The following is a 19057-nucleotide window of genomic DNA, read 5'->3' as shown; positions in this document are numbered from 1 at the left end:
ACACTATAAGGCAATCTTAATTATTTGAAATAAGCAAAGGGACAAGAACTCTGAATCAATTGGGCTGCAAAGGATGCCGGGACATAATGACAAAGGCAAGAATAGAGTAGGTAGGCAGGACAAGGATGGAGTAGGGTAAGGTCACAAAGGGATAATTGGACAGGACAGCGCAGACAAAGGTCACAAAACAGGCTGAGCATACAGTGGCCATTTTATGGCATTCTCACTAGAAACACAAGTACTCCAAGTGATCCCCTAGTAATCTTTGCTGTGAGGAGGCAACAGATTGGCTTAGTCTTTTACAGAAAATGGTAGTCCTACCTTCACTCTCCCTGACTTTCATAGTCAATGCTCATAGAAATCTACACTTCCGTGCTCCTCCCACAGTCATTCCATATCCTGCCTCAGCCAATCTCCCTCAGGTATCTGCCCTCAACCTTCAATCATCCTCCCTTCAACCTTCATCTTCCATCAGTTATACACTTTCCTCCTTCATTCCTCTTCTCTCTGCCATCTCTGTTAGCATTTCCAGAAAATCTTCCCCAGTGTAAAGCAATGTAATAGGGCTTTTGTCTTTATCAAAACCCCTATACAAAATATGGCCAGTCCCAAGATAGAGACCTGGACTAATTACATTTAGCATTGGAGTTGTTTTTGAATAAGGAAGTTATTACATTTCTGTGGTTGAAATCACACACTAGGAGGGATTCTAGCAAAAAGATTAATGTAGGAGGGCAGCTGAAAACTGAAGGAGGATGATGAATAACTGAGGGAGGAGGGCGCAGGTGTGAGTGAAGGTTTCTGTGAGGACAGACTTTAAAAGTGAGGCACAGCACAGGTACAACTAATTTTATATAGTATGGCACACTTGAATTTCTAGCAATGATGTTCTAAAATAGCCACCCTATGAGCATGCGAAAGTCAGAGCTGGTAGAACATGAAGAAAGCAGGCACAAGTGAAAACAAGACACAGAGTGGCCAATAGTCAGGGAGGGAAAATGGACAAAGAAATTGTGGGTGAAGATCAGAGATGGTGAATTCAAAAGATTGGGAAAGGACAGCGAAGGCTAAGATCAGAATGCTAGAACAAGATATCAACAATAAAATTCCAAGAACTGGCTACAAGGAACAGAAAACTAGAGCACCTAAAAAAATACACTTATTGGTTCAGGAATGACATTTTATATGGTATGAGTGAATTACAATAGAACCCCCAATTTACATTTTTCAGGGGACCAGAAAAAATGGTGTAAAATCCAGGGAAATGTAAATGGTGTAAAATCCAGGGAAATGTAAAATCTAGGAAATGTATTATGCATAATATATAGGTGGGACCACAAAACAACAATGTAAAATGAGGGGAAACTTAATATCAGGGGATGTAAAATTGAGGTTTTACTGTATTTGCAATATAAACAGAATAATTTAGAAATAAAAACATCATAAAAATCATCACATAATCCATTCAAGTGAAACCAAAAGTATTATAGAGTTTAAGACTAAAGGGAGTCTGAAATGGTCAGAACTCTCACTAAAACTCTTCAAAACTTTGCTCAAAGACTAAGGGTAGTATAACATAGGGATTGGTTGATATCATTGACATTTTGAAGGTATCTAAGTCGTCCTTATGTTTCATATGATTGAAAAGTATTGTGTTCAAGAATTGCCAAAATACCTGATGTATAGCAGTTTTACTAATTGTTTCATCTGTACAAATGCATCAAAATCTATATTGTTCCTGTTTGTTGCAAGGAATATATGGGGAATGTAATAAAGTTGTTAACAGACAAATGTGCGGAATGTAAACAGTGTTCCATTATGTGAACAATTTCGTGTTTGCACAACTTTAATATAGGATCTGTGAACCCACAACCTTTCTGGGGGTCAGTGACCCCCATTTGAAATTTACAAAGGTTCAGAAGACTAAGGCAAATAATTTAAAAACATTAAAAATTAAAAAATTGAAGGCCAGTTGGAAAGTTGCTTAGAATTAGCCAATCTATAACATACTAAAAATTAAAGTTAAAGATGAACCACCCCTTTATGACTTGCACCAGTGAACAGTGTATATAAAAAAAACTACGAAGAAAATAATTATTTTTACTCCAAAACAGCTATCCCTTTCAAGCAGGCCTTGAAAAATGAACTATGTAAAGTTAAAAATCCAGATGTGATAACAGTTCAATGAAGAATATTACATTGAAAATGGGATTGTTATGCAAATCTTCTCTACATACCCTTTATCACATTCTCTCAGTTGGTTGTTTTTTATTGTCAAAAATTCAAGCTATAAAACACCAATACGGGTTATGTGTTACACATGCTAACTCAGTTCTAATATACTTAAAGGAGAAATGCAGAGAATAGATTTTATCAGAAATTTTGGCAAATTTTTCTTTAATATACCATCAGATTAGTGACAGGTATAGGGCCAATGAATGGTTTATATGGCTAGCAGCTAAACTGGAATCCATCACATGTGACATTTTGTCACATACACTGTATGTGAACCAGTACTCTTACACAAAGTCATTGCCTCAGTGCCTAGAAACAGGTCAGCACACAAGAGACCTCCAGCCAAGGATTTCTGTTAACACCATCTCCCTGAGTGTTGATCTTCTAAGAAAAGAAATAAAAAGCTGCAGAAAGTAATATCAAAGAAACCATATATATATATATATATAAAATTAGATTTGAAAAGGTATAAAAAGCTGCTATTTATAGTGTGTGATATAACAAGCCAGTATGATAGAGAAAACATGACTGGTGAGAAGAAATAGTAAGCTCAGCTACCCTTTGTGAATGCAGACAAAGTCCTATTCATTAGGTGGATAAATACAGCGTTATGACACATTTACAGTCTCTCTCTTTCTCTCTCTCTCTCTCTCTCTCGCTCTCTCTCTCTCTCTCTCTCTCTCTATATATATATATATATATATATATATGTATATATATTTAAGAAAGCTAGAAGCTTTACACATTCAAATTCAGGACTTAATATATCATGTGTTTTTTGTGCAACAGATGTAACAACATAAAATCCCATCTGATACCTCTGCATCTGTTTTTATCCCCTCCTCCCAGACCTTCCAATCTTTAGTACCATCCATCAACTGATAATTTCCTACCAGAGATTTCATTGTAGGTCCAATTCAGGTCAAACACATGAAAAAAAAAACGTTTTGAAATTTTCTTTCATTATGCAGTAAATATTGTTACTGCTTACCCTGTTTTGTAAACTTCTACTGACATTTTGAAATGTATTAATTTTCTCATATAGATAAGTATTGATTAAACTAAAGGAATTTAAACTACTCTTTAATTTCAGGCCCATGTTGAAAATTTCTGTCCATAGAATTTTCTGTAGAGAGTAATCTCAGACAATCCTGGAGTTAATTAAGGCAAAGATTGCTTGGGCTCAATGCACAGATCTGCCACAGAGTTTTAATTGCTCTGCAGGGACAGATCAAACTACTCATTATTCAGTTATTGTTATAGAGATGCTGCTGCATCTGATTTTTAAATTGCCTCAGGAAGACAGGTGAGAAGAAGATACAGCACAATGGGACAGAGGCAAGGGGTGGAAGGGAAGGGTGAAATTTAAAAACTGAATACAGAACTGTAGTTTAGGAGAAAAAATAGTTTTAACTAATGTTAATTACCAATAATGCATACACACAGAGATATTCTGAGATGACAATGTTTTAGTTTTATTGTTCATGGTATATTTACAGGTTTTGCAACCAAATCAGAATGTGAACAAATGCCTGTTCATTGCACCTAAACCTTTCTTTAACTCCATTAAATTAACTGTAACTTGAACACCCTTATCCAACACACATGGGGTATATTTATTAAAGAGTCTGCTAGAGTGAAATTCCACCACTCTCCGTTCATTTCTATGGGATTTTGAAAGGCATATTAATCAAAGGATGAACTTTCACTTTGATAAATACTCTTTTAAAAATCCCATAGAAATGAACGGTGAGTGGGGGAATTTCACTCTAGAGGACTGTGGTGATCTCTTACTTCACTCTTTGATAAATATACCCCATGGGCTGCAGCCAGTTGTGTATGGGGGGTTCTTCCATAAAGATTCATCATTATTTATTACAACACTTCTAGGAGAATACTGTATAATATATGTTAAAACTGTATATAAAGGGTCAGTGCCTGTTCTGAAATAATTCTTTTTTTATTCTTACTTTTAGATTGTAGCTGGTGGCATAAAAGGAGATAAGGTAAGTAAATGCACAGTAAAGAGTGCAGAGGGCAGATGCACAAGAAACACTTGCAAAACACACCCATAACCTTCAACAACATAAAAGAAAAAAGAGAAAGTAGAGGAGTAACCCTCCATACCTATGAGGCCAGGAAAACTAATTAGAGAGTAATATGCTCAACTGATGTAAAATAGATACAGCTAAATTAATGAGTAAAAAGATAATTGGTAATTAGAGTTATATGCTGAAAATGACACAATTCACTCAGCGAAGTGAATAAAAAGAAAAATATTTACTGTGAGCAGCAATTGAAGTCAAAAGCAAATCAATAAAAGTCATGATTGCAACGATAGTTCATCTAAAGCTGCACAATATACACAGAGGACTCTAAATGAAAGTTAGGTAGGCACAATAACCACTATACAGCCAAAAGTGTGTGGACACTTCAATTCATTGGTTGGTTAAATCATTACTGACATAGGTACTACAACATGATACAATGACATCCTTTATTGACGATTCCATGCTTCCTACTTTGTGGCAGCAGTTTTGGGTTTGCCCCATTTCTCTTTGACCAGAATAAAAAAAGTATGCACAAATTATTTTTTTGCAAAGATGTGAAATGGACTGGCCTGCACAGATCGCAGAGCAATCCAACTGAACACCTGTTGCATGAATTGAAACACGCACGAGACAGGTCTGATCAGCCAACATCAGTGCACAACTTTGAAGTAGGAGCAAATCCTACCAACAATGTTCCACCACGTAATGGAACTTCTCCCCAGAAGACTATTAGGGCTGGTTCATTAGCAAAGGAAGGACCAAATTAATAACCCTGGATTTGGAATAAGAGTGTCCATATACTTTTGGCCATAATGTGGTTTCCCATAATAATTTTTTAATACTACTTATCCCGTATACACAGGGAGGACAAATCACATAATAAATATATACAGAATCATATCAGGACAAAGAGCTTAAGTGCTATGTGGTAAGAGACATAGTGGGAAGGAGGTCCCGTAGAACTTACTGTATATCCTTGGTTAACAGTATTCATTAAAGTCTTATTTTATTTAAATAATCCAGTGCCCAATTTTGTGGAAGTTAATTTAGGAGCTGATTTATTATTGCTCAAGCCTCCAGGCTCAAGCAGTCAGTTACTGAAACCTCATGTGGTTTCAGTATTATTTCAGATTACCTCAGATTGCTGACAATCATTCCCCCCCCCCCCCCGAGTTGAAAGGTATGAAAAATGTACTTTAGATATCAAAAGTGTGTTTTCCTTTAGATAAGGCTTAAGTAAATAATAAAGCACAAGTGTCTGGAAAGTTTAACTATAACATTAACAGTGCCATAACGATAGAAAGCATAAAAACACTTTTTATACAGCAGGAACAAATGGTAGAAAATATATGGATTTCATGGGTTCTTTTCATTATCATTTTAGGGATCTATTGGTCCAGAAGGTCTTCAAGGTCCCCCAGGGAATGAAGGTCAAAGGGTGAGTTCACAGGCATTTTATTTTCTAGGGACTTGACTTAAACTATTTTGTATTACTGTATTTTTCATGTTTGTTTTATGTTAAGAACATTAGTCCTGAATGTTTGTCTGAAACTTTCTACATAGATAGGATATAGGCATTTAGTAGAAGACTGTAGTCTATATAAGTTGCCTTCCTAATGTTGGATAGTGGCACCTGTAATATATATAGCATTTGTAAGAACCTTCATGGTGCATAATAAGTGTGCTGTATGAGAATAAATACTAGTATACTATAAATACATTTGTTAATTACTTGTCCATATATACTCAAATATTATTTTCTTGCTGAAAGTCAACAAACCTCCCAAACCTCACATTTTGGAAAAGTCATGTAGACCCAAGCCTAGGACTGCAGATATTTTGGCAGAACGTACACATATCACTTTAAATGTGGCTGAAAGGTGGCTGAAAACACCCTACAGTGTGAATGTATAGGGTTTTCAGGCTGAAAAGCAGCAGTAGTGTTTTTTCCCATTTGACTCATTTTCCCATTTAACTCCCATTTGAGTTAATGGAAGGAGGTAACCATTTGATATTAACCAGCTGGGAAGTGTCTGTGTGACCACAGATGGGAAAGAGGGGGGAGATATAAGGGCTCACTTACTATTGCTTTGGGTGTAAGTACAAGAAAATTAATCACTTCTTATGTATCTCAGAAAAAAATAAAAACTGATGAGCATTTAGCAAAATTAGTCATGGTGCACAATTTGTTTCATAATATATTGCAATGCATTTTATTAAAAAAAAACCTCACTTTTACAACCTAACTTTGCAGAGGAGGAAGGTATTGTCATCGATGTTAAACTGTCCTCTTCTATTCACGTCTAAACTGCTGCATAGTTGCTAAGCTAATTATGACCTAGTAACCAGATAGCAGTTTAAATTTCATGTCTGAAAAACCTATGCCAGCAGTAAGTCTGTTCATATTCCATTAACTCTAGCTATATAAGTGTATTATTATTACAAATTTGCAGATGAAAAATTGAAAACACTAACAATCTCCCCATTAATAACATTGGGGAGCTTGGGATGACATTTGTTCAGGTTTCAGTAAAGCAGATGCATTCTCCCGTGGGTCTTTTATAGCACAAATTTAATCACATGCAGTATATACAAAATTAAAATTATGACAGGCTGAAATAGACTCCTGGAAAGTAGTATTAAATGATCTCCTAATAGATTGATTGGATGAGACCTTGAAATAGAAGGGAAACACTCAATTTATCATCATAGCAAAAATGAACAGAAGCAAATGTGTAGCCATCTGCTTAATTTGTTCCTTGAGTTTACGATATTGCAGTATAAACTGTCTATTATACCAGTACCTGTTTTTTTTCAAACAACTTGTTTTTTAATGGTTGAAGCATTTTTGAATGAAAGGTAAGTGTGGTTGTATTTAACTGAAAGTTTCAAATATAGAGAATATATGAATAAGAAATGACACAGAAGGTGAATCAGTTTGATCTATTCGCCTTCTATTAGGAATCTGTCATGTCTCTTTAATAGCAAAGCACCCATGGGAATAGGTAACATTTCTGTGTCTTTGACTATTTAGAAATTGATAGGATCATATCAGATATAAATGGATGTAAAATCCATTAACAGATAGCTTTTAGTTGCTCACAGTTAGATCTAAAATGTTTCCCCACACTGTTGCTCATGTATTTCTCCACACTCAAAATTTTAAAGTCTGCTGTTATGCAGGAAACACAATTGCTGGCAAAAAGAATAAAAAGAGCAATTATGGATATTAAGAAATAATAAGACATTGTTAAAATAGCCAGCATCAGGATTCTTTATCATCCACTGACTATACTTCCTTCATAACCCAATCAGATCCTGTAATAGTTTTTTGAAACACGTACACGTGAATTAACAACCCCTCTTAAAAATTCAATACATTCTAATAACAGATTATTAGATAGAGGAAGAATTACTAAATATTAAACTGGAGAATCCAGAGGTATTACATTTAGCTGTCAGGGACAGTCTCCTACTATATAATCATTTTTAACTTTTCTTAAAGCTTTTTTGGTTTCTTAAATGTGCACTTCATCAGAATGTGTTCTGCTGTGAGCAATTAGACTTCATTTTGTGATATAGGCTATTGCTCATTTGCAACAAACTATACATTTTTTTTAAGGAGAACTAAACCCTTGCCCCCTCCAACCCCCTCCAAGCTCTTTCCCCCACAGTATGTATTCCTTTCAGGAGTCTCCCTGTAACTTGACCTGCTATAAATCTGCAGAGTTGCACAGTAGAGTTCAAAGGCACCATTTTTTGTCTGCTTCTGATACTCTTCTATAGAGTGGTGACACGGTAGTTGGAGGAGCATGCACAGTTTAACCTGTGTCCTGAATAAGCTTCTACTGTGCATGCTCCCGCAAGGCCCGTATCGCCAATGACAGAAGAGGATTAGAAGACTGACAGAAGATGACACCTTTGAACTCCTCTGTGCAACTCTGCAGATTTATAGAAGGGAAACTTCTGAGAAGAAAGCATGCTGCAGGGATTGTTTGAAGGGGGGCCAATGGAGGGAGCAGTGGAGGGGGTGGATAGGGCAAGGGTTTATTCTATTTGCTAATTGGTTGGTATGGAATATTGCTCCTGGACAAACTTAGTGCCTTTTATTGCACAGTATGTTAATGGAGGCTTAACATTTAATTGCCACAAAATGGTGGCATGATTTTTTCTTTCTTTTTTTCAATATTTTTATTGGTGCTTATGTTAAAACACAATATATTAAATATGAACAATACATGGTAGCAAGATCTTCTTACATAGGTTCAGTTCAGCGATGTAAAGTATTTGTAACGTAGTACATAACATAATGTCTAAATAATAACAATACAGATAACTACATTTAGACATAACAATTAAAATAAAAACAATGGGGAGGTGACTTAATAACAATTAAAATAAAAACAATGGGGAGGTGACTTCACCCTTTGTTAATGTGGACTCTCCCAACTGCAACCATTTAAAGGAGAACTAAACCCCCAAACTAATGAAAACCCCTACCCTTCTTAGTCCCCCCTCCCTGTTTCCCCCCTGCACAGGTGTTAATACCTGTAAATGCCGGGAGTCTTCAGTAAGTTAACGGTGTATCAGCTCATGCACAGTTGTTGCAATTTCCAGTCCCGAACAACTGCGCATGCGGTGTCAGCCTCCGAAATTGCCGAAGGGACACGAAGATTCCCAAAGTGGTGAATATGGCACCCGTGAGCTCCGCTACACTGACTCTCCATCGAGGGTTAATTAAAGACTTTATTCTAGTTTTCTTTTAAAGCTAAATAGTGGAGTGCTAGGGTAATGTGTCTAGTATATGATACAAGCCACACACCTATATGCACCCAACTGATTTTTATTTGATCATGGAATAAGCGGCCTTTTAGTTTGATATATACCTGTGTATGTATAGTAGTTGTAAGAAGTCGCACTCACAGGTCTTAAGGTGAATAAAGTAAAAATATTTTGTTATCAACGCCCTCTGTGGTGCAACCAATGCTTCGGCTGAACCCTTTAACCATTCTCAGCCTTTCTCGGCTGAGGAGTCAGCCGAAACGTTAGTTGCGCCACTGAGGGCGTTGATAAAATATTTTTACTTTATTCACCTTAAGACCTGTGAATGCAACTTCTTACAACAACTACTACTACCACCTTTATTGATGTTGACACCCAGGCAAAATTACGCTATCATGAGTGCAATTTACACTGGATGGAATTGAATTAATTGCAATTAACATTAAGGTCTTTCTTCAGTTGATTTCACAAAGGGATGTGAGTTGTGCATATTAATCTAGCACTAATGAAGACATTTCTCAGCAGTTTGTATACATATGTTTACCTATTCATGTTGGTACTACCCACACAACATCTGTTGAGGTATTAAAATAATTTATCAAGGGCCAAACTTGATGCAAACATTGTACCTTTTATGTGTCACATTTTACAAAACCAAATTGGCAATTACATGAAGTTTAAAAATTAGTCACCGTTAACAAATAGCAAAGCAGCATTGCTTCATAAATCCTTATTTATCAAATTAGTGTAATATAAAGATAAATTGTGTGAGGTGTGTATGTGAAAGCATGACAGAGATGTGGGCAACCCCTGGTAAAATCAGGCATGTTTCACTACTTCTATCAGCACAGCTAAGGTCAATTCTTAAAGGAGAACTAAACCCTAAAAATGAATATGGTTAAAATTGCCATATTTTACAAACTGAACTTATTGCACAGTATAAAGTTTCAGCTTGTCAATAGCAGCAATGATTCAGGACTTCAAACTTGTCACAGGGGGTCACCATCTTGGCAAGTGTTACGACACTCAAAGGTTCAGTGGACTGATGCTAGCTGCACTAGTTTCTATGCTGATACGTAGTAATTATCTGTATTAAGTACTAATCAGCTTTCTGTTCTGTATCTACAGTATATTGGGAGTGGGTCCCTAAGCTCAGTAAGTGACAGCAGCATAGAGCATGTGCAGTGAATCAGCAGAAAAGAAGATGGAGAGCTACTGGGGCATCTCTGGAGGCACAGATCTTTACTGCTAAAGGGCTGTGGTTGCATTGTGCTTGTATAGAACCACAAAACATAATGTACAACATTTCTAGCCTATGTCTTTAGTTAGGCTTTAGTTCTCCTTTAAAAAGAAACCTGACAGCTAAAAGTGTATTATACATCTCTAATATGTGATGCCTCTGCCAAAGGTAGTATTTTGTATGATTTCATTTGCATTTTATTTTTCTTTTCTTAGTTACCAGCAGCGATGAGCAAAACTGCTCATTGCTTTTTGCTTCATGGAAAAATTTGCAAAATGGTGAGAACATTTGTGAAATGGCGAAATTTCACCATAGTGAGAGTCAAGACATTGCAGTTAAGGCATACATTGCCCTACCATGTTAGAGAAACTCCTTTCCACTATGCCACAACTGCTTTTCTGGGAAAATGCTGGTTCATAGTGGGGAAAGGAAGAGCTGTGGTACCACTGTCATGTGATCACCAATGCAATCACATTCCAGTGTGGGTTTTTGCTCCTGGCTTGCCACTTTCAATGCTAAGTTCCAAGGTTCATTCCAGTCTAAAGCTGTTTTTTTTTTTTGCTTTTGCATACATGGTGATAACACAGAACGAGATTTTACTAATTTGGATCTTTATACCTTAAGTCTACTAGAAAATCACGGAAACATTAAATAAACTCAATAGTCTGGTTTTGCTTCCAATATGGATTAATTGTATATTAAATTTGGATTATTTGGATAAAAGGGAGACTATGAGAGGCCTTTCCATAATTTTGCAAAAAAGCAGCCTTAGGTATAACTGAACCCTAGCATTGAAAACAGCATACCAGGAGATTTACCCCTATACCATCATGCCAGATAATGTTGGATGTGTGTCAGAACATAATGATAAGGCCTGTATTTCTTGTGTCTAGTAGCACCATGTTGCAATTTTCTTTCACTTTTTTATACTACTCTGTGGCCGGGTGCTTGCCCAGTAAAGTGAAAAGCTTACTTTTTACTTGTACGTTTGGCTTTTCAATCTACTGAGCATGCAAACTCGGCTCAGGGCCTATTTATGCAGTGTATTCCAACACACAACATATCCCCCTCTGAACCCAACATACAGTATTTTTTATCCTGTGTATTCAAACCAGGTGACCGAGTAGCTGACTGAAAAAGGAGGAATCACTTAAAAGATCTTGTAAAAACATAGTGATTACAATAGTTGTTTACACCGCTTCTTAGACTATTGTAATATACAACCCCACTTACCCTGGTGGTCTAGTGGGCGGCGGGGTCCCCTGCCACGGCTCAGGAGGGGACGCCCGCCACGTGCATCCTCTTCCCTTGTGTGCCAGCTTCCCTAATGCACGCGGCTGGTTTTGCTGGTTTTACGCGCATGCGTGATGATGAACGGTGCAAATTTTAAACTATTTAAAGGGATATCAGTATTAAACTCATTGCCCGTTATAGATTCTATTTGATTGTTCCTGGGTGCTTAAATCTTTGTGACTCCACTTGATCTTCTGTGTATTGACCCTTGCCTGCCTGTGACTACTCTAATCTCTCCTATCCTGAACCTTGCCTGCTGTGACTACTCTGATTTCTCCAATCCTGACCAATTGCCTGTCCACTGACTATGCTTCACTCTCCAATCCGATTCCGGTCTGTTGGACGATTCTAATCTGCTTGAGCTGGCCCCGGCCTGCCTGTTCCACGCTGTGTTGTCTGGCCTGCCCTCCTGAGGTGTTCTTCCATTCCAGTATCCTGGTGAGACGATTGTGCCCCTTTGCTCGTCAAGAACCGTTAGCTTTGCTCCTCTCTCAAATAAGACCATGCGGCATCCAATTAGCCAAGGGCTCCTCCCGAGGTGAAAGACGGCGGTTATAGGCAGAAGTGAGAGCAAGATCAGAGAGCTTAGCTTGGTCCTGGATTTAGGGTGACGATTCGTGACAGCTATAATTTTCTTGCTGCCTGAATATATGAATTATTTATTTCCTAATTAAATAAGTATCTTTAGTACAAGCCCTTTTCATTGAATTAATGTTTTAAATGCGGTATACTGCCCCTTTAAAAGGGTGGTTCACCTTCATACAAATAGTTGTTTTGAGATAGATCGCCAGAAATAACAACTATTTCTAATGACTTTCTATTTTCTATGTGTGACCGTTTTTCTAATATTGAAGTGTAAAGAGTCATTTTTCACCGTCTAAAGCAGCTCTGGGAGGGGGCTCGCCAACCCTGTAAACTGTTCTAAATTGATACATTTAGTTGATACATTTCTTATCTTTGTCCCTGCTGAGCAGAATCTCTGGGTTTCATTACAGGCAGCTGTTAGAATTGATACAATAGTTGCTAATACTGCAGAGATGCTGCTGAGAATTGTATGAACTCAATGTTGCAAAATTGTAACAGTTTAGAGTCTGCAACTGAATTACTGAGCTGCCATACTGAAACACCAGGGACAGGGACATTTAACTTTAAACTGAGATTTTGGAAAAACAGTAAAAAAATAAATAATGGAAAGTAATTGAAATAAGTCTTTATTTCTCGGGAAAAATCTAAAAAAACTGAATTGAAAAAAGTGTTTGGAAGGTGAACAACCCCTTTAAGTTGGAATTGTATTCATACCAACCTTGAAAATAATTTGCTATGATGTTTCAATGCCATTGAATTAGAACAACAACTAGATTTCAGTATACAAAAGTGTTATCTTTATAGTGCATTAAAATGATCCCAGCACAGTACGTGCAATATATTTGGGTCATGATTATGAACATTTCCATTGTGCATTAAGGATTCTTGTCCTATTTAAGATAAGCTGTGGAAACCTAATCAATAATATAAAATGGAGTATGCTTTAGGAGAAACACCAAGAATAACAGCTGCAGAAATAGAAACTGTTACTCGCTGTTAGTCATAAGTAGGCTGAAATTAAATCCAGAAAAGGGCTCAATATTCTACTGGGACAAAGTATGGGATAATTAACGAGTCATGGCTGGGAAAAATTACAAAGAAGAGGTGGACTGCAAAAAAATTGTCATCTGGTTTATTGTCAGTACATTCAAAGTTAGAGCTCCATTTTGACGATGAATAATAAAAAGCAAGCGTTTGAATAATTTCAGATATTCCAATGTTGCTATGGCAACAAAGTTCGAAATTAAAAAGCAAAAGCTTGGTGTGTTAAAAAGTCAGCATTCAAAATATTAATCAATGGTATTAATTCAGAAAACACAAAAAAGTAAATTAGGCAACGCAAAGCTGTCCTATTAAAAATAGGGAGATTAAAATGTGCAACTGATCATAGAAACCTACTGCCATTTTTATGCAATTGTATAATTATGTGAAGTTATTGTAAGTCTTACATTTTATATAGACTGGACTCAGACATGCTTAATTTTTGGAAATTCATTGAAATTTTCTCAAGATCCCAATAGCCTTGGATATTATCCATTAACAGAATCATAACTAACAGGGCATTCCACAACCCCACTGATCTCACCGTAAAAAAAACAACTACACTGCTTCAAATAAAAGTTCTGCTCCTCTAGACTAAAGGAGTTGCCCTTTATGATCCTGTTATATAAACATGTGTCCTATTGCCCTCTTTAACTTGTTGCTCCCATGGCTATGCAGCACCTGATTTTAGAATTACTATTGGCAATGGTAATTTTTATGGGGTTATGTAATAAAGGTTTGCCCAGGGGCAGTAAACCATCAGCAGGTAGAATGCACTGGTCACCTGTTTAAACATCTTATTGGCTTCTATTGGTTACTGCTACTGCGCAAACAAGTGCCATTTATTATATATGGGGATTAATTTGTATTTCTCTTATTTTAAGTGAATGTGGGAAGATTTCAAGTACTTTGTCCCCCTGCCCTGGTGCTACAAAATCACCACGCTCTTTATTGTTTTTTGCGGTTACTGGTCCTGCATTAGGTAAAGTGTTTAGGGACGTTGCAGTGCCATTTTTCTGCAGAAGTATATCATGATCTCAATCAAACACCACTTCACTGCCCATTTATCATTTTAATAGAAGCATTTCAATAATGTTTTAAAGGAAATGTAAACCCAAAATTCTGTCATTCTACAGAATGTTCCAACATTTAGTACATTAATTGCATGACAACAAGTGCAATTTTGTGTGCAAGCACCATGTATTTAACCACAATGCAGCATTTCCCCCTATGATTTCAGCATAATTTAGGTCACCAGGGGGATATGTGACTTGTATAATTATTCACAGTGTGTCAAGAATTGTGAAGAGCACTTGTGGTTTCTGGCATTCCCCTGGAGAGTGACATGCTTTTTTTTTTGGCACAATCAATTGATGCAGGCTGCTGTGGGAACCCTGAAGCTACCACCTAGTTCAGAGGTAGTGATAGCCCCTGGTTTCCCCTGCCCCAACAGGTACAACTGTAATTCAGAAGAGAAGGAAAGAAGGGCCAATCAGCTGTATAGAAGTGCAAGGAACACATGCTGACTCAAATAACTTTAATATATAGGCTTTATTGCACAACTGACTGTTGCCAATTTAGCAGCCCTGCAACCGTACTTGTCTCATAAGAGGCCTATTTATCAAAAATCAAATGTCTTAGAGTTTTTTTTAAATTTGAATAAACCTGAAATTTTACCAAATGTTTGCTTAATTTTTAAAAACTTTCAATCTAAATGGGTCTACAAACTCTCAAAATAATTAAAAAAAACTCAAATTGCTGTAAAAATTTAAATTCGAATATATATATATATATATATATATATATATATATATATATATATATATATATATATCTATAGTCCAGAAGTTCTTAACGCACACCGTAATGCATGATTCTGAGTTGATACCTGGGTGCTATCTTCAAGGGCAAAATTATCCAAATGTCGAAAGAAAAAAGATGCACACCAGGGTTTGTGTACAAAAGATTAAAAATCCATATTTATTAAATTACATTAAAAAATTCGGCCAACGTTTCGGTCTGCTCCTAAGACCTTTATCAAGACCCAGGGTCTTGATAAAGGTCTTAGGAGCAGACCGAAACGTTGGCCGAATTTTTTAATGTAATTTAATAAATATGGATTTTTAATCTTTTGTACACAAACCCTGGTGTGCATCTTTTTTCTTTCGACATTTATATATATATCTATATACATATATATATATATTTGTAGTATACTCAGTTTTATTTGAATCTCATAGTGACTGTCTTTGCCTTTTATTTCAGTCATCAAAATTGACCACAACAGCAACCCAATTGCTGCAAAGTATGAAAAGCACTGTAATAACAGGATGCCTGCAGCATTAAACGCAAAGTGAAAAATAATTTTAACAGCAATTTCAAGCTAATGTCATGGATATGAGTGTAACTGTGGATCAAAGATCAGTTTAGATCAATATTGCAGTTCTATATGCATTTGTATCATTACCTTTGCAGGGTACATCTTTGCAGCTATTATTTATACCTGTTGTCTATAGCAAATTTAACATACAAATGCACATGTATTATCTACAGTAATAACATGAACAGTGGGAAGGGAATATCAACGTAATGGGCCTCATTGAGACCCCTCACTGCTCCCTTGAGCAGCACAGGTGTTTTATTTGTATGAAGATTAATTATGTATTAAAACTAGGCAATAAATATGTAATAGCATGGAGTAGGTCTTTTCAAGGACACATGATATTACATGAATTATGTCTTTTATAGAACCACAGTGTATTTCCTTTTATTGTGGCACTGATGCATTTAACAAAATGAAAGTGGAATACATGGCAAAATTATAAAAACGCAGAAAACATATTGCAGATCATATTTGTGCCTTTAACCCATTTTCACCTATTATTTACTTTATTTTTTATACATTTTCAACATGACATTATAAGCTTGCTCAGCTAAAATTCTTTGTTCATATGTTTTAGCCTTAAAGTGGTTGTTTGCCTTTAAGTTAACTTTTAGTATGACGTAGAGAGTGATATTTTGGTTCTCATTTTATATTTATTTTGTGGTTTCGGAGTTATTTAGCATTTTATTCAGGTCTCCAGTTTGCAATTTCTAGTTGCTAAGGTCCAAAGTACAAAAGTCCAATGAAAATCCAAAGAACAAAGCAAATAATTAAAAATGGCTATGAAAAATAAATAATGAAGACCAAATGAAAAGTTGCTTAGAATTGGCCATTCTATAATATATTAAACGTTAACTTAAGGTAAACCACTCCTTTAACACGTACACATGTGCAGTAGTAGATGTGTCTATGTATATAAAGATATAAATATATATACAGTATATTCATTAGTTTGGTCAGTTAACCCAAAATATTAAAACAACTATTATTCAGAGATGGCTTTTTCAGAAGTATTCTATTTAGTATTATTAAAAGGTGTTCTGCCGAGATATCTCCCAGGTTATTATAGTCACATAAATTATCAAAATGTGATCACTTTAGTAGGAAATCTTGGACTTGCCACACCACTGTAATCATAAATAGAAAATTGCCATTTTAATAAATAAGGGCTGCCCTTTGGGATCCTAGGATTCACGGCTCACACAAACAATCCAAACATGTTATGTCACCTGAGCCAATTAACAGACAGAGTTATGGGGGTTATTTATCAAAGTCCAAATTTATCTCAATATTTTCTGAAAGAAAACTCCGACCAAATCCCCACGGGTTTTTTGGGCTTATTTATTAATACACTTTCCTGAAAATTTTGTTTATGGGAAAAAATTGTGAAAAATCTGAATTTCACTACTTTTTTGGATTTTTCATCCATTTTTCACGATTTTTTTTGATTTTTCACCCGAAAACTCTGACTTTTGCCCGAGAACTCTGGGGTATTGCCAAAAACCCAGCGCACATCAAAAAATCATTGGGACTTCTCCCGTTGACTTTTATGCAAACTTGACAGGTCTGAGTTGACGGATTTTCAGATTCAGACTTTTCCCATCCTCTGGGTTTAATAAATTCTGAAAAATTTCTGATTTTTTAAAAGTTCAATTTTATAAAAAAAATCATGAATTTTTTGGGATTTTTGCATTCGGAGTTTAGTTAATAACCCACTATGTCTTTTGCGTCCACACTTCTTCCTGTTACAGTTATAGCTGCAGTAGTTTTTAGTCAGGTGATCTCTTAGGCAGCAAAGATACCATCACGAAATGGTGGTCCAAGGTAAGAGATGCAAAAGGTCAATATTTAGTTAAAGGAGAACTAAACCCTAAAAATGAATATGGTTAAAAATGTTATATTTTATACATTGAACTTATTGCATCAGCCTAAATATGTCCATATATCTCATATAATGAATAGTCCATCTCGCTGCTATAGGCATGATTTTGTTCCCTAGATTTAATGAGTCCAACTATAAAGGACTACAGGATAACATCTTTATTAATAAAATGTATAAAAAAACTATATAAAGCACTCAGAACCATGGAGGACATGAAGGTCCAAACCTTGAACAATACTTATAACAGTTCTTTGCCACTCTCTGGTGGTGACACATATAGTTAGGTCCATAAATATTTGCACAGAGACAACTTTTTTCTAATTTTGGTTCTGTACATTACCACAATAAATCTTAAACGAAACAACTCAGATGCAGTTGAACTGCATACTTTCAGCTATAATTCAATGGGTTGAACAAAAAGATTGAATAAAAATGTGAGGAACACAATCACTTCATTTCAGGGGCTCAAAAGTGATTAGACAATATGCTCAAAGGCTATTTCATGGGCAGGTGTGGGCAATTCCTTTGTTATGTCATTATCAATTAAGCAGATAAAAGCCCTGGAGTTGATTTGAGGAGGGGTGTTTGTATGTGGAAGGTTTTGCTGTGAACAGACAACATGCAGTCAAAGGAGCTCTCCATGCAGGTGAAACAAGCCATCCTTTAAGCTGCAAAAACAGAAAAAACCCATCTGAGAAATTGCTACAATATTAGGAGTCGCAAAATCTACAGTTTGGTACATCCTGAGAAAGAAAGAAAGCACTGGTGAACTCATCAATGCAAAAAGACCTGGACGTCCACAGAAAAAAACGGTGGTGGATGATCGCAAAATCATTTTCATGGTAATCACATCAGCCAAAACAAGTGAACAACACTCTTCAGGAGGTAGGTGTATCCATATTCATAAAGAGAAGACTGCATGAAAGTAAATACAGAGGGTGCACTGCAAGGTGCAAGCCACTCATAAGCCTCAAGAATATAAATGCTAGATTGGACTTTGCTAAAAAAAAAAAAAAAGCCAACACAGTTCTGGAAAAACATTCTTTGGACAGATGAAACCAAGATCAACCTCTACCAGAATGATGGCAAGAAAAATGTGTGGAGAAGGCATGGAACAGCTCATGATCCAAAGCAAACCACATCATCTATAAAACATGGCGGAGGCAGTGTAATGGTTTGGGCATGTATGGCTGCCAGCGGCACTGGGACACTAGTGTTTATCGATGATGTGACACAGAACAGAAGCAGCCAAATGAATTCTGGGGTGTTCAGAGACATACGGTCTGCTCAAATCCAGCTAAATGCAGTCAAATTGATTGGGAGGCGTTTCATAATACAGATGGACAGTGACCCAAAACATACAGCCAAAGCAAGCCATGAGTTTAATAAAGCAAAAAAGTGGAATATTCTTGAATGACCAAGACAGTCACCTAATCTGAACCCAATTGAGCATGCATTCCACTTGTTGAAAACTAAACTTCAGACAGAAAGGCCCACAAACAAACAGCAACTGAAAGCTGATGCAGTAAAGGCCTGGCAGAACATTAAAAAGGAGGAAACCCAGA

General features: G+C 36.3%; 1 protein-coding gene across 2 annotated transcripts in view; it reads left to right on the top strand.

The window, feature by feature from the left end:
• LOC108716928 (collagen alpha-1(XIX) chain) overlaps positions 1-19057 on the top strand; it is a 343423-nt gene that overhangs the window by 140952 nt on the left and 183414 nt on the right. For both annotated transcript variants that reach the window (XM_041563150.1, XM_041563151.1), the window contains exons 16-17: positions 4212-4241; positions 5671-5724. In XM_041563150.1, coding sequence (XP_041419084.1) covers positions 4212-4241; positions 5671-5724 — 84 coding nt within the window. The remainder of the gene's footprint in view (positions 1-4211; positions 4242-5670; positions 5725-19057) is intronic.

The sequence above is a fragment of the Xenopus laevis genome, chromosome 5L, assembly GCF_017654675.1.
Source record: "Xenopus laevis strain J_2021 chromosome 5L, Xenopus_laevis_v10.1, whole genome shotgun sequence".
In the NCBI taxonomy this organism is placed as follows: Eukaryota; Metazoa; Chordata; class Amphibia; order Anura; family Pipidae; genus Xenopus; species Xenopus laevis.
The sequence above is the reverse complement of the archived record's forward strand: the minus strand, read 5'-3'. Positions and strand labels throughout refer to the sequence as shown.